This window comes from Garra rufa, chromosome 2, assembly GCF_049309525.1.
Source record: "Garra rufa chromosome 2, GarRuf1.0, whole genome shotgun sequence".
NCBI classification, from domain to species: domain Eukaryota; kingdom Metazoa; phylum Chordata; class Actinopteri; order Cypriniformes; family Cyprinidae; genus Garra; species Garra rufa.
Genome location: NC_133362.1, coordinates 48,183,143 through 48,210,298, shown reverse-complemented (window position 1 = coordinate 48,210,298; position 27,156 = coordinate 48,183,143). Strand labels below are relative to the sequence as shown.

The 27,156-nt window shown below is 37.5% G+C and overlaps 2 protein-coding genes across 2 annotated transcripts in view; both read right to left on the bottom strand.

The window, feature by feature from the left end:
* Positions 1 to 1,141: 1,141 nt before the first annotated feature.
* LOC141325566 (F-box only protein 28-like) lies at positions 1,142 to 27,019 on the bottom strand. Its single transcript, XM_073834320.1, has 6 exons — positions 24,544 to 27,019; positions 23,749 to 23,858; positions 13,390 to 15,844; positions 12,595 to 12,704; positions 5,503 to 5,641; positions 1,142 to 1,387 (listed from the first exon to the last, which is right to left on the bottom strand). The coding sequence occupies exons 3-6, from the start codon at positions 13,576 to 13,578 to the stop codon at positions 1,175 to 1,177; spliced, it is 651 nt and encodes a 216-aa protein (XP_073690421.1). The 5' UTR covers positions 13,579 to 15,844; positions 23,749 to 23,858; positions 24,544 to 27,019; the 3' UTR covers positions 1,142 to 1,174.
* Positions 26,940 to 27,156, bottom strand: part of nvl (nuclear VCP like) — a 6,407-nt gene continuing 6,190 nt past the window's right edge. Inside the window, exon 8 of the mRNA XM_073834685.1 lies at positions 26,940 to 26,998. Within this exon, the coding sequence (XP_073690786.1) occupies positions 26,940 to 26,998 (59 nt within the window). The remainder of the gene's footprint in view (positions 26,999 to 27,156) is intronic.

Below are 27,156 nucleotides of genomic sequence, written 5' to 3'. Positions count from 1 at the left end.
AACGATCCCAGCCGAGGAAGAAGGGTCTTATCTAGCGAAACGATGGGTTATTTTTTAAACAAATTGACAATTTATATACTTTTTGACCTCAAATGCTCATCTTGTCTCGTCTGTGCGCTGAGCATGCGTAGTCTGTGTAATCCGGGTCGGTACAGTTAGGGTATGTCCAAAAACTCTCACCTCGTTTTCTTCTTCAACTTCAAAATCGTTATTTTACCTTATCTTCCTGGCAGGTTCACTTTGTAAACACTGGGTTGGGTACTTCTGCAGCGATGTAGGAAAAAAACTAAGTTTTTGTTTAGAAATTTAGAAGGATGGTTTCGCTAGATAAGACTCTTCTTCCTCAGCTGGGATCGTTGGGAGCCCTTTGAAGCTGCATTTAAACTGCATTTTGGAAGTTCAAGTATATGGAGATAACTCCTGAAATGTTTTCCTCAAGAAACATAATTTCTTATCGACTGAAGAAAGAAAGACATGAACATCTTGGATGACAAGGGGGTGAGTTTTTGCTCTACACTACAGTAGGAAAATTACAATACTTCTTTCCTAATTTATACACTTGAAAGATAAATTTTGAATTTGAACTGAAGTAACATTATTTATTTAGCTACCCATTCAGTTACCCCTAGCTGTTAGAAATTAAAACAGCACTTTAAACTTTTATTTTGATGGAAAACTCCAGCTTCAGTGAAAACAGGCTTACAAAAACAGGGGGGTGTTCCATAAAACAAGTTCACCAAATAAGTCAGGCTTATTTCAGTTAGTCTGACATATTGTCACTTGATTTGGCTCAAAATAAGGCAGACTAACTGAAATAAGCCTGACTTATTTGGTAAACTTGTTTTATGGAACACCCCCCTGGTCTCACTACAAATCTAGTGAAATACTGTAATCATCTGCCATGAAAATAAAGCATAACTGGTGGCTGTTGTGTTCCCAAATGCACGCTACACTCAAAGCAATGCAATAAACCTGCATTCACTGTGAACGGAGCCGATCTGAGCTGTGGAAAACACAGGATCAAAAACTACAATTTATTTAATATCGTCAAGTGACCACGATACTATTGAGACAGTTGAAAATACTAGTGCTGTTTTTTTGACAATAATCCAGAGGAAAGCTGAGGAAATAGAGAGTCAAGACAAATCAGCAAAATAAAAATGAACCACACAGATTAGATGACAGTCGTACCCGGAGCAGATCCGATCAGTCGCCCGGAGAGATCTGCGCCGGGAAGCCTTTTCTTCAGGATGGGGACGATCTTCTCGTCGAAGTACTCCATGGCCATGGAGGATATGTCTCTCAGCTCCTGCAACACCTCATGAGCTCTCTGCGGCGCGCGTGTGGAGTTGACATACCGCAAAACACGATAAATCTCATCGATCACCTACAGGAAGCAGATAACAACACTGTCAAGCCATTGGGTATTTGCACAGTCATTTAAAAAGACATCCGTCTCATTCTCAGACCACACAATACCTCTATGTAATGGTTGAAATCAATGCACCAATAAACCTGGCTGATATAGGCGTCAAGAATAAAATATTACAAATCTCTTCTCTTTAAATAACAGTTGTCTAATGCATGATGCCTTGTGTATTACACATGTTTCAATGACAGGGTTTCCGTTCATGCAGCCTTAAAACAGGCTAATAATCAATTTTCTGCAAAAATAGCTATTGAAAATGAGCTACAAAGTGAGCAATGTGTTGTAAATGACCCTTCAATGTCATGACTAAAGCAGACTTGACCTTCATTATATAAACAGGATGAATGCCAAGAGATTTCTTAAATTTGCATATATAATCTGGCTGTGACTTAAATGCATGATGTCTTGTGCGTTTCAAATGAAATATCTTTATGCGTTTCAGTAGGACTAGCTGCATTGGTGGTAAAAAAAAAACAACAACTTAAAATTTCAATCAAATTGCAATTGGTAATATAAATTAAAACAATGAAAATTAGTGCTGAAATGCATAGTATAATAATGACTGATTGGAGGGTTTGAATTATTAAAATAAATTAAAAACTTTTAAATTTGCTGTAATTGTTCGTAGGGCGACAATTTGACAATTTTTTTTGTCATATAGATTATTTTGTGATTGCAAATGGACATACAATAACAAACATTTATCAATCAAAACAACCCACTAGAAACATCACACTCTGCTACCAACATAAACAGTAGTTTCTCAAGGGTTTTGGCTGTAAATCTCCTAAACCTGATAACAGCACATCACACTGTTCTTCTGTGACACCAAGGACAAATACGTGTGATTTGCATTCACTGCCGCAGGCCTTGATACCATGCAACGCTTTATGCACCTTTGCATAATCCCCTCTGAGCTTTTGCATTTCCTCAAGAAAGATTTTAACTAAGACACACCCTACAAGATTACCACAATTACAATGTCCTTTATTACTTGGATTACTTTTAGATTACTAAAGATATTAGAGCTGACATGACCAGATGATCCTTCAGATTGTTCACTGCAGTGTGAGTTTACCCTGGAAGAGTGCAACCTCACAAAAAACTGGACTGTCTGGATGATGTCACCTAAGGACAGGTTTAAAGACTAAGCCCATGTTCTTGTGGACATCTCAAAATGACAACAACACTGGAGGTTTGCTGTAGCATCTACTGATTGTGTGGCGCATCAATGGGAATCATAATGTTCATTAGTTATTGGTGTTGACAAGAGTTTGACATATTTTGCTTCTACATTACCATTCCAAGATCTCAACCAATTAAATACACACTCAAAGCCTTAAAATGTAGGCAGTCACAAAAACAGAGACTGGTGGTTAAATCATCTCAATGATTATAAATAAATCTCAAGTATACATACTTAGATGAAAGAGCGACTTGGAATACTTGGCTCTTTAAGCAATAACCAGACCTGACCCTGAACCACATTTAATGCTAATCACATTCACTTCATTAAAAGCTGATCTCATCTGGTCTAACTGGAGTACTAAGATCACAGCTGAAGTTGGGATTTTGCAGGACCTTTTTCCTGATTCCAAAAGTTACTAAAATGGCTGAGGCTTTTCTCAAAATCAGTGATACAGTTTGCAGCATTTTTGTGTTTGCACTGAAAACACAAGTGTTTAGTGCATAACTAAAATGCATTCTACATACAAATACTATCCTCTGGGTAAAAATGATGTCAAATTAATACACAGTGACCTGAGTGATAAAGTATAATCAAAACATTAAAGACATGAACTGATTCAGTTTCTTCAATGTGATGCAGATTTATGAAGGACAGAGCAGCTGTATTAGACCTGCAGTTAATGAACCACTCAACGCAGTTCAGTTATATTTATATTTAATAGCACGGACAATAATGTCTCCCAAATGATATTTGCAACAACCAGCCAGTCAAACAGATCGGCGGCCTGTTTCCACAACATTTCCACTTGAAAAGCATTAAAATTCTCAAGCTGTGACACACATCTGATGAGATCAAACTCATCCAATGCATTTCCCAACCAAACTCAACTTCTGAGAACAACCATATGTCTTTATATGCAATTACAGTTTATTAGCAATTCTGATGACGAATGAGCATAGTATGATCATTTAAAAGGTTAATTCACACAAAAATGAAAATTAGCCCATTATTTGCTCACCCTAAAGGCATCCTAAGTGTATATGACTTGCTTCTTTTAGACGAATTCAATCAGAGTGACATTGAAAATTATTCTGGTTCCTTCATGCTTTAAAATGCAATAGGTGGTTGTTTCTGTTTATTTATCAGTCCAAAATAAGTCCAATAAAGTGCATCCATCCTTAATAAAAGTGCCTCACACGGCTCCGGGGGGTGAATAAAGGCCTCCTGTAGTGAATCCATGCATTTTGTAAGAAAAATATCCATATTTAAAGCGTAATAATCACTTTTCCCTATTTTGCGCCAACAGTCCTACATGGAAGCAGCTCCAGGCGCATGACATAGGATGTCAGGGTTGCACATTCGCTACTTAAGTACAAATTGAAGATTTATAAAAAAAATAATAATAATAAAAAAAGTCAGAGAATTTCAATATAAGCCAAGAGGACACTGGTTTTCCTTTGCTAAAGTCAACAAACTTTGCCTCCTTTGCTCCTGTAAACAAACGTTGGTTTGTGTGAGACTCATCCGTCCAGAACAGCTTCTGTGTATGACTGTTAGTGCTAGATTAAAGTGATTATTACGTTATAAATATGGATATCTTTCTTACAAAAACGCATCGATTCGCTACAGGAGGCCTTTATTCACCCCCTGGAGCTGTGCGAGACACTTTTTATGGATGGATGATGCGCTTTATTGGACATGTTTTGGACTGATGAAGAGAAACACCCACCGCCATTATAAAGCTTGAAGGAGCCAGAACTATTTTTAATATAACTTTGCATTCGTCTGAAAGGAGGAAGTCATATACATTTAGGATGCCTTTAGGGTGAGTAAATAATGGGCTCATTTTTGGTTGAACTAACTCTTTAATTAAATGTCACAGAGCGTCATTCTGTCCTTTTATGGACTGCCAAGACAGATGGCGTTTCAGGCAGCTAATACTGAGTAAATAAATTGACAGAATATCACTATTATATTCAATTCAAATCTGTAACTAGAATGCAACATTTCCAGTTTCTTTAAGGCGAGACACTGCAGGTGAAGAGTAAAAAAAATTAACTAATAGTTATCACCTTACTTACCCAGATTATTGACTACATTGATAATTGCAAAAAAATTTGTATTTCAAGTTGTCTAAAATGTTAGATTTAAATATGCAAATGAGGCAGAATTATTTAATGAAATTTGCGCTAATTTGCATACATTTCTTGTAAAAAAAAAAAAAAAATCTAAACAGTTTTCAAAGTGTTTTTGCCTGCAGTGTCTCCCCTTAATGTAAAAACAAAACTAAATTTTAAAACTAAAACGTCATTAATGATATTTATTACTACAATAAACAGTGAACTTTCCATATCAGCAGACAATATTCCACACAAAAATATTTTTATAAGCAATATTTTCATCAGTGTTCAACTTTAACTTACTTAAATCAGCATTTTTTTTTATTTACCTTTATGAAGGCCTATTTTTTTTTTTTTACTTTTTAAATGTATGCATCACCATAGAGCTGTTACCAGGCAGATTAAATCATTCACACTGCAAAATTACAAGTGCAATAAATAATATATAAATAATGTTACAAGATTAATGTTTCGTTCTGTCCGGTGACTAAAGATATTTTAGCGGTAATGTGACCAAAAATATTTAAGATCCATTGAATCTAAATTTAGGACATTAAGACTTTATAAGGACCCACAGACACCCTGTTTCCACTAGTCTAAAAAAAACACTTTATGAAAAACAAAAAAGCCCAAAATCTCAAACTTGACAAGTGCATGAAAAAGCTGCATTTTGCCTGCAGTGTCTCCCCTTACATGATGAAACTACACTCTAATGTATCTAGTAGAGGAGAGCAGGCCCTCTTCTAAAAGACATGCACACGCACCTTTCCAGGAATGAAGCAGCAGAGGTTTGAATCCACATATTTCATGAAGGTCATGTTCAGCAGCGACAGGCGCGTCTCCACCGCCGCCAGGATGTCTGCGTGACGCGCTAACGAGTGGTTCCTCCGCTCCGACTCCCTCCTGAGAAACATCGACAACAAACGCATTAGAGCGCACTCTGCATTAGTTTACGTTAATGAACAACTTTAACTAGAAGAATCAACACTCGAATGAAGAAATGACACCCAGAGGATCGCCTCTCCAGCAGACACATGAAACCCTTGAGACTGAATATGAACTCAACTTTCTGAACGAACTTAATCATATTCTCAAACTAACACAGCATCCCTACGATAAATAGAAATGCAGTGAGATGTTCAAAAATGGGAACAAGATTTAAAATCATGTAGCTTTTGTTATAAAATGATTTCTCACTAACTGCCACTGCCTTTTCCATTTGGGTCCAGTCAGTTTAGAAAAAATGAGTTCAGTTGACAAGTGATCCAAAGACAACTTAAAATTCACTGAAAACAAGTAGGGCTGTTGTGATTCGTCATTTCTAACTGACTATTTGATTTTTACAAATCTTTGATGTCACTTTGCCTGCGTTGAGTAACCTGCAAAATACCGGAAGTGACGCATTTCATGGACGAGATTCCATGAAACACATTATTAGACTGTTTTCCAAGACTGCATTATATATTAAACCCATTTAAAAATAATTAAGCATAATTGTGGATTTAAAGATGCTATGATTCAGATAAATAAATATATGCAGGGTGCGTCAATTCATCGATTTCAAAATAAAAGTATAAACCCTCTCTAGCTGTGTTTCCATTACTCCTTAAATTGCGCAAAATGAAATTGCAAATTGAAAAGGCGCCTAATGGAAACACGTCAATTGTGCAAAAACTCCCATATATCGCAAAAAAAGTTATGCTCGCATGAGGTGGTTTTTCAGGCAATTCGAAAAAGGAATATTCTGCAAAACAGCAATGGAATTTTTGGTAACACTTTCTATGAAGCCCCTATTTATAATACATTATGAGGGTATTTCTAAGGCATTATAATGAATGCATAATGCATTATAATAAACCTTATAATATGTTATATCATTTCATGAATATTCATAACAACAATTATAATACATTATAATATTTGAGTATTTGAGGTTATAACTTTTAAAATTATAATTATTTATAACACACAATGGACGCATATTTAATCTACCGTATTTATGATGGACTAAATCATATTACATTTATTTTTTACATTATCTTTTATTTTGATGGTCCCCTTAGTCTATTGACTATAAGCTTACACTTTCCAACTACATGTCAACTAACACTCCTTAGAGTATTAGTAGACTTAGGTTAAGATTAGGCTAGGTAGAAGGTTCACATAGTAGCAAAGTTACTTATAATCAGTTTGCCTTTGGGGAACCATCAAAATACAGTGTTAGCATATATTTAGCATACTACTAATAATAATTACTGCTAGCTGACATGCAGTTGCTGAGTTAATTATCAAAAGCTGTCTAAAGGGTACAATCAAAATAATCAAACTGATAATACAAATGTGTCATATCTCATCTAATACCTGATCGTATGGCTCTTTGAGAAATATTATTATAATTACTTATAAGTGGTCTTTGTGTGCTTTAAGTAAAGTGACATGAGAAACATGGCAAGATATGAGACTTATAATACGTTATAACTATGGAAGAGGTAATCATACTCTTAAAAGCTATAACCACAAATAAGTAAAAATTATAATACATTAAAACTGTTCTTATGAATACTCATGAGATGATATAACATATTATAAGTTTTTTTATAAATATGGGCTTCATAGAAAGTGTTACCGAATTTTTTTTTTTTTTTTTTTCATATTTAAAGGTGACATTCCATAAAATATAGCCAAAAATCCCACAAAAATCTGTTGCCATGACTTATCGTGAGAGGAAAAAATGATGTTTTAGATGCATAACATCGGTTAATAGAAACGCCGTCATTTGGCAATACTTTTTAATTGACATTTATAAAATAGCACCAAAGTTTTGCGCAAATCTGTAATGAAAACGAGTTTACATGTTTTGATGTCCACATATTCATTTAATTACTGTGGGCTATAGCATTTATACGGCCAAATATTAAAGATTAAATGGACATTTGACTTAAATGTTTAGTCAATATTAAAGAAGGATTAGATCGTCAGTAATGTATAAAAACAATCATCAGGGTGTTGGCGTCCTCTGCAGGTCTTTGCTGTAATGCGTAATGTACATTAGTTCTATTGTTTATAATACATTATGTATTTCAACAGTTTTGTGCAATAAATCCATATGATTTCTTGCTTTTGATTCTTTATTTGAACTAATTATTATTAACTCATTGCAATTATATATGCATCTTAAGTCATTTTAAGAGGTTATTGTTCACTTACATCTATTTTTATTACAACACAAAAAATAATGATATAGTTATAGTGCCCTATGAAATCCATTTTATTCTTAAATTAAAATTTTCCGTTAGAATTTCTCTACACTAAGTCTAATTAATTGAGTTTTACAGTTTTATTTTTACCAAATTCTTTTCCATTACTTTTACTGGATTCCATTTTAATGGTTTCATTAAATTGTATTTTTATCAAAAGAATCTCCAATTAATTGATTTTATTAAAAATAAATTGTTCTTAAGTAAAGTTATTTTTTTGTGGGAAATGAGTCATTTAGAATAACTGATTAATCAATAAATTAGTCAATAGATTAATTGATATAATAAGTCACTAGTGGCAGCTCTAAAAACAAGAAAGTCATTATCGTTTGCAATGAATTAAATGGAGAAGAGATGGCCGTTGCAGTTAAGATGCAGAGTGGGGGAAAAACAAACTGGCCAAGTCTTACTCCTCACAGTCAGCGAGCGATCTGCATTAGCAAAGGCTCATTATGCAATGGTGCTCTTTACTGCCAATAAAAAGGATTACATGAAGAATGATGCATCCTGTAATATGATCACATCACATACTTTATACAGATGCGTCACTGTCAGGGTGTGAGGAGTCACCACATCATTCAGACTAAAGAATTTAGAGTTAAAGGATTAACAGCGGTTGATCTGGTTGTGTCTCATTTTGAGGAAAACCACACAAAGTGAAGTCTTGTGTCTGAGTTTTAAGGTGCTGTTAAACAATATTTCATGGCATAAATAAGCTCACCTTTTTCAAAAAGCAAATCAAAGTTTAACTGCTTTCAGTGCATAGGATCACTGATTTCTAATTTCGATTATAAAGCACACTGACAAATGCAGGAGATGAAGACACCGATGCCATGCGCCACACTTAATTACAAGCTTATCAAGATATGCATCATAATCACTACTAAAAATTAGTAACTGGTATTATTACAGAAATCTAAAACAGGGAATCAACAATATCCAAAAGGTTGACAGTTATGGTCCTGATATTCTGAATTCAGTTGTTTATGATGTTGCCGCTTGTTGGGGCAAAAAAAAAAAACATTTCCTGCAGCTCTGGATATAATCGACATGGAAAAACAGGGTTCGGTCTCACATCTGCGTCTGAAAAACCGAAGCACTTATTACAGACTTAAATAAACCTAAATCACACAGCAAAGCCTCTCATTTCCCAAAGAATAAGGTCTTAAAGTGACAGTTCACCCCTTAATGATCCCAGTCCTCTTTAACTCGTTCCAAACCTGTATGACTGAGTTTTTTCTGAGGAACATGAAAGAAGATATTTTGGGAAATGTCTGTCTTTTTGTCCATTTCTGGTCAGTCATAGAGACAGAGCGACACACGTCATAATCTGAAAACCACGCCCAATAATCCAATGCTCTCCATTGACTCTGTATTGGAGGAAGCTGCCTCCTTGTCATTTTTAAAGGAACACTCCACTTTTTATGGAAATAGCTTCATTCTCCAACTCCCCCCGAGTTAATAAGTTGAGTTTTACCGTTTTGAAATCCATTCAGCCGTTCTCCTGTTCTGGCGATATCACTTTTAGCATAGCTTAGCATAGATCATTGAATCCTATTAGACCAATAGCATCACATTCAAAAATGACAAACGAGTTTCAATATTTGTCAAGGAAGTTTGCTGCTGTAATATGGCCAAAGCAGGCGGAGTATTATCAGAAATGAGTTCCCAGCTAGTTTAGCATTTGCACATGTGCTGCGTGGTATTACTGCTCCTGCTTCAGCCTTATTACGGCAGCAAACTTCCTTGACTATTACGCCGGAATGGGAGTGTAGTTCCTAATCTTATCAGCCTAGAAAATTGAAGCTTTGCATTTCCACCGGTCTTAGTACACGATATAACTACGGAAGAGTCAAGTTTTAAAAAGGACAAATATCGAAACTCATTTTTGAACGCGATGCTACTGGTCTAATAGGATTCAATGATCTATGCTAAAAGTGATATCGCCAGAACAGGAGAACGGCTGAATGGATTTCAAAACGGTAAAACTCAATTTATTAACTCGGAGGGAGTTGGAGAATGAGCCTATTTCCAAAAAAAAGTGGAGTGTTCCTTTAACTTATAACAAAAATCAGAACAATGTCTAAAAGCTGCTATGTGACAAGGTGTACAGTGAACAAGCTGAAAAACACAGAACTTAAAAACGAGCGTTTAAGGACACAAATGTAGAGCGCAATGTGTCTTATTACTCTGAGAACTACACCTGCTGGAGGGAAATTTAACGGCCACATTATTTTTATCAATGTCAAAGGATTATTTCACCACCCTGAGAGGAGATATGTTGAGAAACTATGTCAGTGCTCTTTGTCCTCACCTTCCTTTTGTTGGAGAAATGATCCAACTGAATGGCCGAACGTGAAATACCCTGACATCTATAACTATTTGTGTCCTTAAACACTTGTTTTTTTAGGTCAACAACTTATAAAAACGTAGTTTTTTTTTTTTTTTAGCTTGTTTACAGTGTCTTCTTGTCACATAGCAGCTTTAAGACATTGTTTTGTCAGAAATGACAAGGAGTCAGCTTCCCGCAATACAAGTCAATGGAGAGCGTTTGTTGGATTCCCCCCAGTGGGCATGGCCTAAATGTACTCTTTCTCTATGAACAACATGAGGGCAGAAAGATCTATCCCTTTAAACTGATCTCAAGGGTTAACAGTGTCATCTAAAACAAGCAAAATAATCTAGTTGTTGAAATAAGATTTTTTTTCTTACCCCATTGGCAGATTATTTTGCTCGTTTTAAGCAAAAGCTCACCAACTTTGGGCTTGTTTTCACTAAAAACAAGACAATAATTTTTACTCGTCTAAAAATTCCTTCCTGATTCAAAATTTTTTAGATATTTTGGCTGGAAACAAGCCAATAAATCTAAGTAAGAAAAGCATTTTTTGCAGTGTACACTCTAAAGGCCCTTTCACACGGGACGCGGCAGCCGCGAGTGTCTAGTTCATTTTCAATGGGAGACATGCGGCAAGCGGCAAACCGCGGGCTGTTGCGCTGGCGACGCGGAGGCGGAGCGCCGCTTCCACGGGCACGGCGCTTCGCGGCAGGCGCCGCCAAAGATAAAAATATTTTATCTTTTTGTGAGCGGCAGCGGCAGCCGCGTCGGCTTTAACCAATCAGTGAACAGATTTTTAAAAACCAATCATAGAATATTTAACTGAATTTATAACGGATAGTTGAAAATAGAGGAGAAGATTGTTTTAAGTGTGCTTGATTTCCCAGAACTGTATGAATCATCTAAAATCTCCTATTTAGGGTGAGCACACGAGTTAGTTTGCCAGGTAAAAATACAAATATGTACAAAGTGTCCAAACAATACATTATTATGCGTGGTGTTATGATAAACTATATCTTTCAAAAGTTTGAATAATAATAATGACAATAATTAATGACAGGATGACACAAACACAATTTTCCGTTTTATTTAGTCTTTTAAGCAATTGTAACTATGGCAACGTCCGCCCCCAGACCGCGTCGCCAACACCGCCTCAACTGCACAAAACGCTTCTACAACAAGAGAGGGCGGCAGCCGCGCGGCGATTTTACCGCTTGCCGCGTCCCGTGTGAAAGGGCCTTTCACACGGGACGCGGCAAGCGGTAAAATCGCCGCGCGGCTGCCGCCTTCTCTTGTAGTGGAAGCGTTTTGTTTTCACTAAAAACAAGACAATAATTTTTACTCGTCTAAAAATTCCTTCCTGATTCAAAATTTTTTAGATATTTTGGCTGGAAACAAGCCAATAAATCTAAGTAAGAAAAGCATTTTTTGCAGTGTACACTCTAAAGGCCCTTTCACAAGACAATAATTTTTACTCGTCTAAAAATTCCTTCCTGATTCAAAATTTTTTAGATATTTTGGCTGGAAACAAGCCAATAAATCTAAGTAAGAAAAGCATTTTTTGCAGTGTACACTCTAAAGGCCCTTTCACACGGGACGCGGCAGCCGCGAGTGTCTAGTTCATTTTCAATGGGAGACATGCGGCAAGCGGCAAACCGCGGGCTGTTGCGCTGGCGACGCGGAGGCGGAGCGTTTTGTTTAAAGTAAAGTATGAGATTTTAGTTGATTCATACAGTTCTGGGAAATCCAGCACACTTAAAACAATCTTCTCTATTTTCAACTATCCGTTATAAATTCAGTTAAATATTCTATGATTGGTTGTTAATAATCTGTTCACTTATTGGTTATAGCCGACGCGGCTGCCGCTGCCGCCCACAAAAAGATAAAATATTTTTATCTTTGGCGGCGCTTGCCGCGAAGCGCCGTGCCCGTGGAAGCGGCAGGATTTTGGGTGCACGAGCACCGCTTGCGCTCCGCCTCCGCGCCGCCAGCGCAACCGCCCGCGGTTTGCCGCTTGCCGCATGTCTCCCATTGAAAATGAACTAGACACTCGCGACTGCCGCGTCCCGTGTGAAAGGGCCTTAAGAAGAAAAGGTAAACAGCAGCCGCTAAGACAGTACAATTGCAAAAGGTACCAATATGTACCTTTACGGTAGTCAAATGCACCCTTAACAGGTAAATAAGGCACAAAAGTGTACTTTTTGAAAGAGTACTGCCACAGAGACAACTTTTTGAGTAATTTGAGTGTTAAAGCGGTGTCTCACCTCGGCAGCTGGGCTTTGACCTGTTTCTGGCACAGACTGTGATAGCGCTCCACTTTCAGGAAGCCTTGATTGAGCATGCGCTGACAAATCATATCCATGCGTTTACACACCTGTAATACAGAGACAAATCAAGCTTTCCTTTAGCTTTACTGCAGCCGAACCCTACATCATCAGATCTGCAGTATGACATCTAGATCACCAAATATTAGGCCTGTCATAAACATCCTGAGAGAAAGTGCATAATTAAAACACAGCTGGACTTGATGTGAAACACATAGACCAATGAATCTCAATAAAATGCAAAAAGCAGGAAAAATGAGCAATACTTGGATAACGTCGCATTTTGAGATGTATTCACGCACTAACTAGTGTAAGAGCTCCGCAGTGACTCGTGCACTCAAACATTTTAATGAACACACGGGGTGTGTCTAAATACTAGTGTGCTGCATACCAAGACGGCACTTTTTGTGTCTCAAAACCGAGTGAGCTGCCCATGTTGACCGCAATTGTGACGCTGCCGTTACGAAACTCGTCAGTACTGAGGGAATTATGCCCTGAAATGCTGCTCTGGCCAGAGATGTTATGACTAAACACGACGGCCAAAACTGCTGCTGAAATAGTCCGCTCTCTAGAGAGACTTCGACACTATCACGGCCAGAACCGCGGGGCACAACTATCAAAGCGAGAACGGCTAAAAGTCTGTAGCGTGGCCAGAAGTGCTGCGAGTGCAGTGAGCTGGCTGTGTGTTGAGACGCAGCCCCGTTGGACTGCAGTCTGGCTCATTGTTTTTCTCACCAGCCGCAGCAGACTGATCTCGTCGTACGACAGGAAGTTGAGGATGGTCTCGATGGCCACGATCGGGAGTCCCAGCAGCGCGTTGTTCTGGTGCGGCTGCTCCGGCGCTGGAGAGGGGAGCCGCGGCGACAACGAGTCCGAATCCAGCGGCGCGACTCCTCCATCAGCGCTCACTACAACAGCCGCCATCTTCTCCAAGCTCAAGACCACAGGACGTGACGACACACCATTGAGCCCAGAGGGCGGAAGTGAGGAGGACTGCAGGCTGATGACGCGGACAACATATGCATGACGTGTTTATTATTATTCAAAAAGGGTCACTGCACTCAGGAATATTTATATACTTATATCTTTATTTTAATGGCCAAATTTCATATTCATAAATGTAATTTTTTAGGTAAAAATCCATGTTTTATTGCATTTTAAAAAATGAACTGAAGCATTATATTGAGTCCATATTGCTTTTTTAATTTTTTTTTTGAGCAATAACAATTTACAAACTCAAGTGGGGAAAACAAATATGCATATGAAAAATACACACTTTCCCATAATTAAATTTCCAATTATACAAAAATATCCATGTATGTATGTATGTATGTATGTATATACTGTATATATATATACACACACACACACACACACACCCATCTCCACATAATAAACAACAAACAAACAAACAAACAAAAGCAAACATTTCTGGGGGTTGCAGGGAAAAATAAAATAAACAAATAATAAAATTATACAAATGTTATTATTCTTAAAATAGAAGAGACATGGTTTTACACAATTCACCAAGGGGTTGACTGTCTTTGGATAAGTATTTTAAAGATTCTATGTATTTTTTACATTCATTTTTAAAACAATTTATAGAGGGTTTACTGTTATTCCACATATTTTTATGTATATAAAATTTACCCATTATAACAATGATGTTTTGGCCAAATTTCATATTCATAAATGTAATTTTTTAGGTAAAAATTCATTGACTGGTATTGAATGTTTTGACATTGTTCAATAATAATAATAAAAAAAAATTATCAGGAATTTTGGTATGATATTGGTGCTTTTGTTAAATTGAAGATTTTGCCAGAATTTTCTTTACAAATGAGAAATGTTATATTTGGGTATTTTAACTCAGACCCCACAAAAGAAAATATTTGTTATATTATAAATGTAATTATTTTCTTAAGCGAATTTTATATTCACAAATGTAAATTCTCAAATTCTAAACCTGTCTTTGTGGTCTTTTTAAGAGATATGGAAACTTATATTAATTTGGTTTCAATATCTACTAATAAGAAAGCTATGAAGACTTTTAAAATTTGTTCCGCACTTAAAGTTTTTGTGTAAGGAATTTTATGTAAAACAATGGCCCTTTTTTGCTTTGTTTATTTTGTTTATTTATTGTATTTTTACTGTACTGTATTTGTTGCTGTATTTCAAGTATCACTATTGTATATATATTATTCAAAAACATGTCACAAAAAGTTTTTTCATTGGCTTGGCCATTGCATACAAACAAAACTAATCTGGACTGATATATTATATTTTTATTAGGAATTAATGAAACATTGTTTTATAGTTGAAGGAATTGATTAATGGAATTTTAAATGGTTTCACATTGTCACATTGGTGTAATTTTTATCACAACTAGAAAAGATAAAAAGGCAATAGGGCCTACACCATTGCGAGCTATTATGATATTGTTGCAATTGAGATTTTGAAAGCTCAACAAATAAGCTTTCCATTGATGTATGGTTTGTTAGAATAGGACAATATTTGCTCGAGATACAACTATTTGAAAATCTGGACTCTGAGGATGCAAAAAACAAAAATAAAAAAATAAATATTGAGAAATTCGCCTTTAAAGTTGTCCAAATGAAGTTCTTAGCAATGCATATTACTAATCAGGTTTTGATATATTTACGGTAGAAAATGTACAAAATGACTTCTTGGAACCTATTGATTTTTTTTTTCATAAAAGAAAAACTGAAAAAATTGGCTATTGCTACAAATATATCTGTGCTACTTAAGTGGTTCAGGGTCACATATATATTGTATATATATATTACTAATTTCTTTCTAATAGTTTTTATAAAGCTGTATTCCTCTATACTTTACTTTACAAACTTCATGGTTTTCTCTGGGATTGTGAGAGAGCCTCACAATGAAGTTGGGTCGAGGTATCTGACAGAAAGGGATCTCATCTGATGATTCAGAATGATGAAGTTAACATAAATAACAATGAAGACAAGCTGTGACTGTAGTACAGCAGTAAAGTGAGAACACTGAATGAGCAATGAATCGTGTTACCATTGTAAATGCATTGGTCACACTTAGACTAGAACTCAAGCAGAGCTACAGATCAAAGACTTTCTCTTTGGCCATAAAGTACTTTATCGGAGTCCCAGCAGGCGCTCTCCATCAGGGAGCTGTGATCCACACAGGCAACCGTCTGTAAGACAGAACAATGATTACTTTGAAGAAAAACACTAAAATCTTGGCAGCACATGGTTTTATACAGTGAGTGATCAGAATCAGGTATAATAAGGTTTCTCAAAACTGAATTTGCTGTTTGCATAAGAAAAAAAAACATGAAATAATGATGAAAATACAGAAAGAGAAGAATCTTGTCAGCAGGAACATCTAGATAAGAGCTGCTGGGTTCAAGCTCATGATCGATCTGCTTTTCCTTTACTTGATTTGTAAATCACGACTGGATGGTCTTTTATGAAAAATAAGAGTTCTCTCTGAGGTCCATCAATCAAAAAGTGTCATGTTATAAGACTACAGGAATGCATTTAATATATAACTCATAGTTTCCTCTCGAATGTCTCATGAGCCTCATGTGTTTGTTGTGCTCACAGACACACACAAGAATGAACAATGGAACAATTCTAACTACACATTGATGGTTTATGAAGTCAAAAGTGCCAAATAGAGGAGAGACCATGATAGGTCAGTTTATTTAACACCAGTCACTTGATGTAGTTTATAGAAGTGAAACATCAAGGGAATTAGTCTGTGAACATCATATGTGCTATACGAGTAACCCTGTGGCCAGAGCTAGGTGATGTCTGTTACTGATTACATATTACATAATGGAAATGGTAGTTAGTAATGAAATCTAGGTTCCCAGCAAACACGTGACGTCAGAGAGACGTTCAAATAATGTCTGTATAACGTCTGTCGGTACAGAACCACTTTTAGAAGTCTACTGGACGTGCAAATCTGGTTCAAAATCTGACGTCTAACTGGGACTTTTTTTGTGCGTCTGTGGACGTGCAAATCTGGTTCAGTATCTGACGTCTAACTGGGACTTTTTTTGTACATCTGTGGACGTGCAAATCTGGTTCAGTATCTGACGTCTAACTGGGACTTTTTTTGTACGTCTGTGGACGTGCAAATCTGGTTCAGTATCTGACGTCTAACTGGGACATTTTTTGTAGGTCTGTAGACGTGCAAATCTGGTTCAAAATCTGACGTCTAACTGGGACTTTTTTTGTATGTCTGTGGACGTGCAAATCTGATTCAGTATCTGACGTCTAACTGAGACTTTTTTGTACGTCTGTGGACGTGCAAATCTGGTTCAGTATCTGACGTCTAACGGGGACATTTTTTGTAGGTCTGTAGACGTGCAAATCTGGTTCAAAATCTGACGTCTAACTGGGACTTTTTTTGTAAGTCTGTGGACGTGCAAATCTGGTTCAGTATCTGACGTCTAACGGGGACTTTTTTTGTACGTCTGTGGACGTGCAAATCTGGTTCAGTATCTGACGTCTAACGGGGACATTTTTTGTAGGTCTGTGGACGTGCAAATCTGGTTCAAGATCTGACGTCTAACTGGGACTTTTTTTGTACGTCTGTGGACGTGCAAATCTGGTTCAGTATCTGACGTCTAACTGGGACTTTTTTTGTACGTCTGTGGACGTGCAAATCTGGTTCAGTATCTGATGTCTAACTGGGACTTTTTTTGTACGTCTGTGGACGTGCAAATCTGGTTCAAAATCTGACGTCTAACTGGGACTTTTTTTGTACGTCTGTGGATGTGCAAATCTGGTTCAGTATCTGACGTCTAACTGGGACTTTTTTTGTACGTCTGTGGACGTGCAAATCTGGTTCAGTATCTGACGTCTAACTGGGACTTTTTTTGTACGTCTGTGGACGTGCAAATCTGGTTCAGTATCTGACGTCTAACGGGGACATTTTTTGTAGGTCTGTAGACGTGCAAATCTGGTTCAAAATCTGACGTCTAACTGGGACTTTTTTTGTACGTCTGTGGATGTGCAAATCTGGTTCAGTATCTGACGTCTAACGGGGACATTTTTTGTACGTCTGTGGACGTGCAAATCTGATTCAGTATCTGACGTCTAACTGGGACTTTTTTTGTAAGTCTGTGGACGTGCAAATCTGGTTCAGTATCTGATGTCTAACTGGGACTTTTTTTGTACGTCTGTGGACGTGCAAATCTGGTTCAGTATCTGACGTCTAACGGGGACATTTTTTGTAGGTCTGTAGACGTGCAAATCTGGTTCAAAATCTGACGTCTAACTGGGACTTTTTTTGTATGTCTGTGGACGTGCAAATCTGATTCAGTATCTGACGTCTAACTGAGACTTTTTTGTACGTCTGTGGACGTGCAAATCTGGTTCAGTATCTGACGTCTAACTGGGTCTTTTTTTGTACGTCTGTGGACGTGCAAATCTGGTTCAGTATCTGACGTCTAACGGGGACTTTTTTTGTACGTCTGTGGACGTGCAAATCTGGTTCAGTATCTGACGTCTAACGGGGACTTTTTTTGTACGTCTGTGGACGTGCAAATCTGGTTCAGTATCTGGCGTCTAACGGGGACTTTTTTTGTACGTCTGTGGACGTGCAAATCTGGTTCAGTATCTGACGTCTAACGGGGACTTTTTTTGTACGTCTGTGGACGTGCAAATCTGGTTCAGTATCTGACGTCTAACGGGGACTTTTTTTGTACGTCTGTGGACGTGCAAATCTGGTTCAGTATCTGGCGTCTAACGGGGACTTTTTTTGTACGTCTGTGGACGTGCAAATCTGGTTCAGTATCTGGCGTCTAACGGGGACTTTTTTTGTACGTCTGTGGACGTGCAAATCTGGTTCAGTATCTGGCGTCTAACGGGGACTTTTTTTGTACGTCTGTGGACGTGCAAATCTGGTTCAGTATCTGACGTCTAACGGGGACTTTTTTTGTACGTCTGTGGACGTGCAAATCTGGTTCAGTATCTGACGTCTAACGGGGACTTTTTTTGTACGTCTGTGGACGTGCAAATCTGGTTCAGTAACTGGCGTCTAACGGGGACTTTTTTTGTACGTCTGTGGACGTGCAAATCTGGTTCAGTATCTGACGTCTAACTGTGACTTTTTTTGTACGTCTGTGGACGTGCAAATCTGGTTCAGTATCTGACGTCTAACGGGGACATTTTTTGTACGTCTGTGGACGTGCAAATCTGATTCAGTATCTGACGTCTAACTGGGACTTTTTTGTACGTCTGTGGACGTGCAAATCTGGTTCAGTATCTGGCGTCTAACGGGGACATTTTTTGTACGTCTGTGGACGTGCAAATCTGGTTCAGTATCTGGCGTCTAACTGGGACATTTTTTGTACGTCTGTGGACGTGCAAATCTGGTTCAGTATCTGACGTCTGTATGCATCTTAAGTCATTTTAAGAGGTTATTGTTCACTTACATCTATTTTTATTACAACACAAAAAATAATGATATAGTTATAGTGCCCTATGAAATCCATTTTATTCTTAAATTAAAATTTTCCGTTAGAATTTCTCTACACTAAGTCTAATTAATTGAGTTTTACAGTTTTATTTTTACCAAATTCTTTTCCATTACTTTTACTGGATTCCATTTTAATGGTTTCATTAAATTGTATTTTTATCAAAAGAATCTCCAATTAATTGATTTTATTAAAAATAAATTGTTCTTAAGTAAAGTTATTTTTTTGTGGGAAATGAGTCATTTAGAATAACTGATTAATCAATAAATTAGTCAATAGATTAATTGATATAATAAGTCACTAGTGGCAGCTCTAAAAACAAGAAAGTCATTATCGTTTGCAATGAATTAAATGGAGAAGAGATGGCCGTTGCAGTTAAGATGCAGAGTGGGGGAAAAACAAACTGGCCAAGTCTTACTCCTCACAGTCAGCGAGCGATCTGCATTAGCAAAGGCTCATTATGCAATGGTGCTCTTTACTGCCAATAAAAAGGATTACATGAAGAATGATGCATCCTGTAATATGATCACATCACATACTTTATACAGATGCGTCACTGTCAGGGTGTGAGGAGTCACCACATCATTCAGACTAAAGAATTTAGAGTTAAAGGATTAACAGCGGTTGATCTGGTTGTGTCTCATTTTGAGGAAAACCACACAAAGTGAAGTCTTGTGTCTGAGTTTTAAGGTGCTGTTAAACAATATTTCATGGCATAAATAAGCTCACCTTTTTCAAAAAGCAAATCAAAGTTTAACTGCTTTCAGTGCATAGGATCACTGATTTCTAATTTCGATTATAAAGCACACTGACAAATGCAGGAGATGAAGACACCGATGCCATGCGCCACACTTAATTACAAGCTTATCAAGATATGCATCATAATCACTACTAAAAATTAGTAACTGGTATTATTACAGAAATCTAAAACAGGGAATCAACAATATCCAAAAGGTTGACAGTTATGGTCCTGATATTCTGAATTCAGTTGTTTATGATGTTGCCGCTTGTTGGGGCAAAAAAAAAAAACATTTCCTGCAGCTCTGGATATAATCGACATGGAAAAACAGGGTTCGGTCTCACATCTGCGTCTGAAAAACCGAAGCACTTATTACAGACTTAAATAAACCTAAATCACACAGCAAAGCCTCTCATTTCCCAAAGAATAAGGTCTTAAAGTGACAGTTCACCCCTTAATGATCCCAGTCCTCTTTAACTCGTTCCAAACCTGTATGACTGAGTTTTTTCTGAGGAACATGAAAGAAGATATTTTGGGAAATGTCTGTCTTTTTGTCCATTTCTGGTCAGTCATAGAGACAGAGCGACACACGTCATAATCTGAAAACCACGCCCAATAATCCAATGCTCTCCATTGACTCTGTATTGGAGGAAGCTGCCTCCTTGTCATTTTTAAAGGAACACTCCACTTTTTATGGAAATAGCTTCATTCTCCAACTCCCCCCGAGTTAATAAGTTGAGTTTTACCGTTTTGAAATCCATTCAGCCGTTCTCCTGTTCTGGCGATATCACTTTTAGCATAGCTTAGCATAGATCATTGAATCCTATTAGACCAATAGCATCACATTCAAAAATGACAAACGAGTTTCAATATTTGTCAAGGAAGTTTGCTGCTGTAATATGGCCAAAGCAGGCGGAGTATTATCAGAAATGAGTTCCCAGCTAGTTTAGCATTTGCACATGTGCTGCGTGGTATTACTGCTCCTGCTTCAGCCTTATTACGGCAGCAAACTTCCTTGACTATTACGCCGGAATGGGAGTGTAGTTCCTAATCTTATCAGCCTAGAAAATTGAAGCTTTGCATTTCCACCGGTCTTAGTACACGATATAACTACGGAAGAGTCAAGTTTTAAAAAGGACAAATATCGAAACTCATTTTTGAACGCGATGCTACTGGTCTAATAGGATTCAATGATCTATGCTAAAAGTGATATCGCCAGAACAGGAGAACGGCTGAATGGATTTCAAAACGGTAAAACTCAATTTATTAACTCGGAGGGAGTTGGAGAATGAGCCTATTTCCAAAAAAAAGTGGAGTGTTCCTTTAACTTATAACAAAAATCAGAACAATGTCTAAAAGCTGCTATGTGACAAGGTGTACAGTGAACAAGCTGAAAAACACAGAACTTAAAAACGAGCGTTTAAGGACACAAATGTAGAGCGCAATGTGTCTTATTACTCTGAGAACTACACCTGCTGGAGGGAAATTTAACGGCCACATTATTTTTATCAATGTCAAAGGATTATTTCACCACCCTGAGAGGAGATATGTTGAGAAACTATGTCAGTGCTCTTTGTCCTCACCTTCCTTTTGTTGGAGAAATGATCCAACTGAATGGCCGAACGTGAAATACCCTGACATCTATAACTATTTGTGTCCTTAAACACTTGTTTTTTTAGGTCAACAACTTATAAAAACGTAGTTTTTTTTTTTTTTTAGCTTGTTTACAGTGTCTTCTTGTCACATAGCAGCTTTAAGACATTGTTTTGTCAGAAATGACAAGGAGTCAGCTTCCCGCAATACAAGTCAATGGAGAGCGTTTGTTGGATTCCCCCCAGTGGGCATGGCCTAAATGTACTCTTTCTCTATGAACAACATGAGGGCAGAAAGATCTATCCCTTTAAACTGATCTCAAGGGTTAACAGTGTCATCTAAAACAAGCAAAATAATCTAGTTGTTGAAATAAGATTTTTTTTCTTACCCCATTGGCAGATTATTTTGCTCGTTTTAAGCAAAAGCTCACCAACTTTGGGCTTGTTTTCACTAAAAACAAGACAATAATTTTTACTCGTCTAAAAATTCCTTCCTGATTCAAAATTTTTTAGATATTTTGGCTGGAAACAAGCCAATAAATCTAAGTAAGAAAAGCATTTTTTGCAGTGTACACTCTAAAGGCCCTTTCACACGGGACGCGGCAGCCGCGAGTGTCTAGTTCATTTTCAATGGGAGACATGCGGCAAGCGGCAAACCGCGGGCTGTTGCGCTGGCGACGCGGAGGCGGAGCGCCGCTTCCACGGGCACGGCGCTTCGCGGCAGGCGCCGCCAAAGATAAAAATATTTTATCTTTTTGTGAGCGGCAGCGGCAGCCGCGTCGGCTTTAACCAATCAGTGAACAGATTTTTAAAAACCAATCATAGAATATTTAACTGAATTTATAACGGATAGTTGAAAATAGAGGAGAAGATTGTTTTAAGTGTGCTTGATTTCCCAGAACTGTATGAATCATCTAAAATCTCCTATTTAGGGTGAGCACACGAGTTAGTTTGCCAGGTAAAAATACAAATATGTACAAAGTGTCCAAACAATACATTATTATGCGTGGTGTTATGATAAACTATATCTTTCAAAAGTTTGAATAATAATAATGACAATAATTAATGACAGGATGACACAAACACAATTTTCCGTTTTATTTAGTCTTTTAAGCAATTGTAACTATGGCAACGTCCGCCCCCAGACCGCGTCGCCAACACCGCCTCAACTGCACAAAACGCTTCTACAACAAGAGAGGGCGGCAGCCGCGCGGCGATTTTACCGCTTGCCGCGTCCCGTGTGAAAGGGCCTTTCACACGGGACGCGGCAAGCGGTAAAATCGCCGCGCGGCTGCCGCCTTCTCTTGTAGTGGAAGCGTTTTGTTTTCACTAAAAACAAGACAATAATTTTTACTCGTCTAAAAATTCCTTCCTGATTCAAAATTTTTTAGATATTTTGGCTGGAAACAAGCCAATAAATCTAAGTAAGAAAAGCATTTTTTGCAGTGTACACTCTAAAGGCCCTTTCACAAGACAATAATTTTTACTCGTCTAAAAATTCCTTCCTGATTCAAAATTTTTTAGATATTTTGGCTGGAAACAAGCCAATAAATCTAAGTAAGAAAAGCATTTTTTGCAGTGTACACTCTAAAGGCCCTTTCACACGGGACGCGGCAGCCGCGAGTGTCTAGTTCATTTTCAATGGGAGACATGCGGCAAGCGGCAAACCGCGGGCTGTTGCGCTGGCGACGCGGAGGCGGAGCGTTTTGTTTAAAGTAAAGTATGAGATTTTAGTTGATTCATACAGTTCTGGGAAATCCAGCACACTTAAAACAATCTTCTCTATTTTCAACTATCCGTTATAAATTCAGTTAAATATTCTATGATTGGTTGTTAATAATCTGTTCACTTATTGGTTATAGCCGACGCGGCTGCCGCTGCCGCCCACAAAAAGATAAAATATTTTTATCTTTGGCGGCGCTTGCCGCGAAGCGCCGTGCCCGTGGAAGCGGCAGGATTTTGGGTGCACGAGCACCGCTTGCGCTCCGCCTCCGCGCCGCCAGCGCAACCGCCCGCGGTTTGCCGCTTGCCGCATGTCTCCCATTGAAAATGAACTAGACACTCGCGACTGCCGCGTCCCGTGTGAAAGGGCCTTAAGAAGAAAAGGTAAACAGCAGCCGCTAAGACAGTACAATTGCAAAAGGTACCAATATGTACCTTTACGGTAGTCAAATGCACCCTTAACAGGTAAATAAGGCACAAAAGTGTACTTTTTGAAAGAGTACTGCCACAGAGACAACTTTTTGAGTAATTTGAGTGTTAAAGCGGTGTCTCACCTCGGCAGCTGGGCTTTGACCTGTTTCTGGCACAGACTGTGATAGCGCTCCACTTTCAGGAAGCCTTGATTGAGCATGCGCTGACAAATCATATCCATGCGTTTACACACCTGTAATACAGAGACAAATCAAGCTTTCCTTTAGCTTTACTGCAGCCGAACCCTACATCATCAGATCTGCAGTATGACATCTAGATCACCAAATATTAGGCCTGTCATAAACATCCTGAGAGAAAGTGCATAATTAAAACACAGCTGGACTTGATGTGAAACACATAGACCAATGAATCTCAATAAAATGCAAAAAGCAGGAAAAATGAGCAATACTTGGATAACGTCGCATTTTGAGATGTATTCACGCACTAACTAGTGTAAGAGCTCCGCAGTGACTCGTGCACTCAAACATTTTAATGAACACACGGGGTGTGTCTAAATACTAGTGTGCTGCATACCAAGACGGCACTTTTTGTGTCTCAAAACCGAGTGAGCTGCCCATGTTGACCGCAATTGTGACGCTGCCGTTACGAAACTCGTCAGTACTGAGGGAATTATGCCCTGAAATGCTGCTCTGGCCAGAGATGTTATGACTAAACACGACGGCCAAAACTGCTGCTGAAATAGTCCGCTCTCTAGAGAGACTTCGACACTATCACGGCCAGAACCGCGGGGCACAACTATCAAAGCGAGAACGGCTAAAAGTCTGTAGCGTGGCCAGAAGTGCTGCGAGTGCAGTGAGCTGGCTGTGTGTTGAGACGCAGCCCCGTTGGACTGCAGTCTGGCTCATTGTTTTTCTCACCAGCCGCAGCAGACTGATCTCGTCGTACGACAGGAAGTTGAGGATGGTCTCGATGGCCACGATCGGGAGTCCCAGCAGCGCGTTGTTCTGGTGCGGCTGCTCCGGCGCTGGAGAGGGGAGCCGCGGCGACAACGAGTCCGAATCCAGCGGCGCGACTCCTCCATCAGCGCTCACTACAACAGCCGCCATCTTCTCCAAGCTCAAGACCACAGGACGTGACGACACACCATTGAGCCCAGAGGGCGGAAGTGAGGAGGACTGCAGGCTGATGACGCGGACAACATATGCATGACGTGTTTATTATTATTCAAAAAGGGTCACTGCACTCAGGAATATTTATATACTTATATCTTTATTTTAATGGCCAAATTTCATATTCATAAATGTAATTTTTTAGGTAAAAATCCATGTTTTATTGCATTTTAAAAAATGAACTGAAGCATTATATTGAGTCCATATTGCTTTTTTAATTTTTTTTTTGAGCAATAACAATTTACAAACTCAAGTGGGGAAAACAAATATGCATATGAAAAATACACACTTTCCCATAATTAAATTTCCAATTATACAAAAATATCCATGTATGTATGTATGTATGTATGTATATACTGTATATATATATACACACACACACACACACACACCCATCTCCACATAATAAACAACAAACAAACAAACAAACAAAAGCAAACATTTCTGGGGGTTGCAGGGAAAAATAAAATAAACAAATAATAAAATTATACAAATGTTATTATTCTTAAAATAGAAGAGACATGGTTTTACACAATTCACCAAGGGGTTGACTGTCTTTGGATAAGTATTTTAAAGATTCTATGTATTTTTTACATTCATTTTTAAAACAATTTATAGAGGGTTTACTGTTATTCCACATATTTTTATGTATATAAAATTTACCCATTATAACAATGATGTTTTGGCCAAATTTCATATTCATAAATGTAATTTTTTAGGTAAAAATTCATTGACTGGTATTGAATGTTTTGACATTGTTCAATAATAATAATAAAAAAAAATTATCAGGAATTTTGGTATGATATTGGTGCTTTTGTTAAATTGAAGATTTTGCCAGAATTTTCTTTACAAATGAGAAATGTTATATTTGGGTATTTTAACTCAGACCCCACAAAAGAAAATATTTGTTATATTATAAATGTAATTATTTTCTTAAGCGAATTTTATATTCACAAATGTAAATTCTCAAATTCTAAACCTGTCTTTGTGGTCTTTTTAAGAGATATGGAAACTTATATTAATTTGGTTTCAATATCTACTAATAAGAAAGCTATGAAGACTTTTAAAATTTGTTCCGCACTTAAAGTTTTTGTGTAAGGAATTTTATGTAAAACAATGGCCCTTTTTTGCTTTGTTTATTTTGTTTATTTATTGTATTTTTACTGTACTGTATTTGTTGCTGTATTTCAAGTATCACTATTGTATATATATTATTCAAAAACATGTCACAAAAAGTTTTTTCATTGGCTTGGCCATTGCATACAAACAAAACTAATCTGGACTGATATATTATATTTTTATTAGGAATTAATGAAACATTGTTTTATAGTTGAAGGAATTGATTAATGGAATTTTAAATGGTTTCACATTGTCACATTGGTGTAATTTTTATCACAACTAGAAAAGATAAAAAGGCAATAGGGCCTACACCATTGCGAGCTATTATGATATTGTTGCAATTGAGATTTTGAAAGCTCAACAAATAAGCTTTCCATTGATGTATGGTTTGTTAGAATAGGACAATATTTGCTCGAGATACAACTATTTGAAAATCTGGACTCTGAGGATGCAAAAAACAAAAATAAAAAAATAAATATTGAGAAATTCGCCTTTAAAGTTGTCCAAATGAAGTTCTTAGCAATGCATATTACTAATCAGGTTTTGATATATTTACGGTAGAAAATGTACAAAATGACTTCTTGGAACCTATTGATTTTTTTTTTCATAAAAGAAAAACTGAAAAAATTGGCTATTGCTACAAATATATCTGTGCTACTTAAGTGGTTCAGGGTCACATATATATTGTATATATATATTACTAATTTCTTTCTAATAGTTTTTATAAAGCTGTATTCCTCTATACTTTACTTTACAAACTTCATGGTTTTCTCTGGGATTGTGAGAGAGCCTCACAATGAAGTTGGGTCGAGGTATCTGACAGAAAGGGATCTCATCTGATGATTCAGAATGATGAAGTTAACATAAATAACAATGAAGACAAGCTGTGACTGTAGTACAGCAGTAAAGTGAGAACACTGAATGAGCAATGAATCGTGTTACCATTGTAAATGCATTGGTCACACTTAGACTAGAACTCAAGCAGAGCTACAGATCAAAGACTTTCTCTTTGGCCATAAAGTACTTTATCGGAGTCCCAGCAGGCGCTCTCCATCAGGGAGCTGTGATCCACACAGGCAACCGTCTGTAAGACAGAACAATGATTACTTTGAAGAAAAACACTAAAATCTTGGCAGCACATGGTTTTATACAGTGAGTGATCAGAATCAGGTATAATAAGGTTTCTCAAAACTGAATTTGCTGTTTGCATAAGAAAAAAAAACATGAAATAATGATGAAAAT

Bases quoted from the DNA above. Each gene is read 5' to 3' on its own strand.
- LOC141325566 (XM_073834320.1), bottom strand. From the start codon at position 13,578: ATGGCGGCTGTTGTAGTGAGCGCTGATGGAGGAGTCGCGCCGCTGGAT. The intron at 12,705-13,389 runs GTGAGAAAAACA...TCTGTATTACAG, and splicing joins AGATCAGTCTGCTGCGGCTG to GTGTGTAAACGCATGGATAT. The intron at 5,642-12,594 runs GTGAGACACCGC...GATGTTTCTCAG, and splicing joins GTCAAAGCCCAGCTGCCGAG to GAGGGAGTCGGAGCGGAGGA.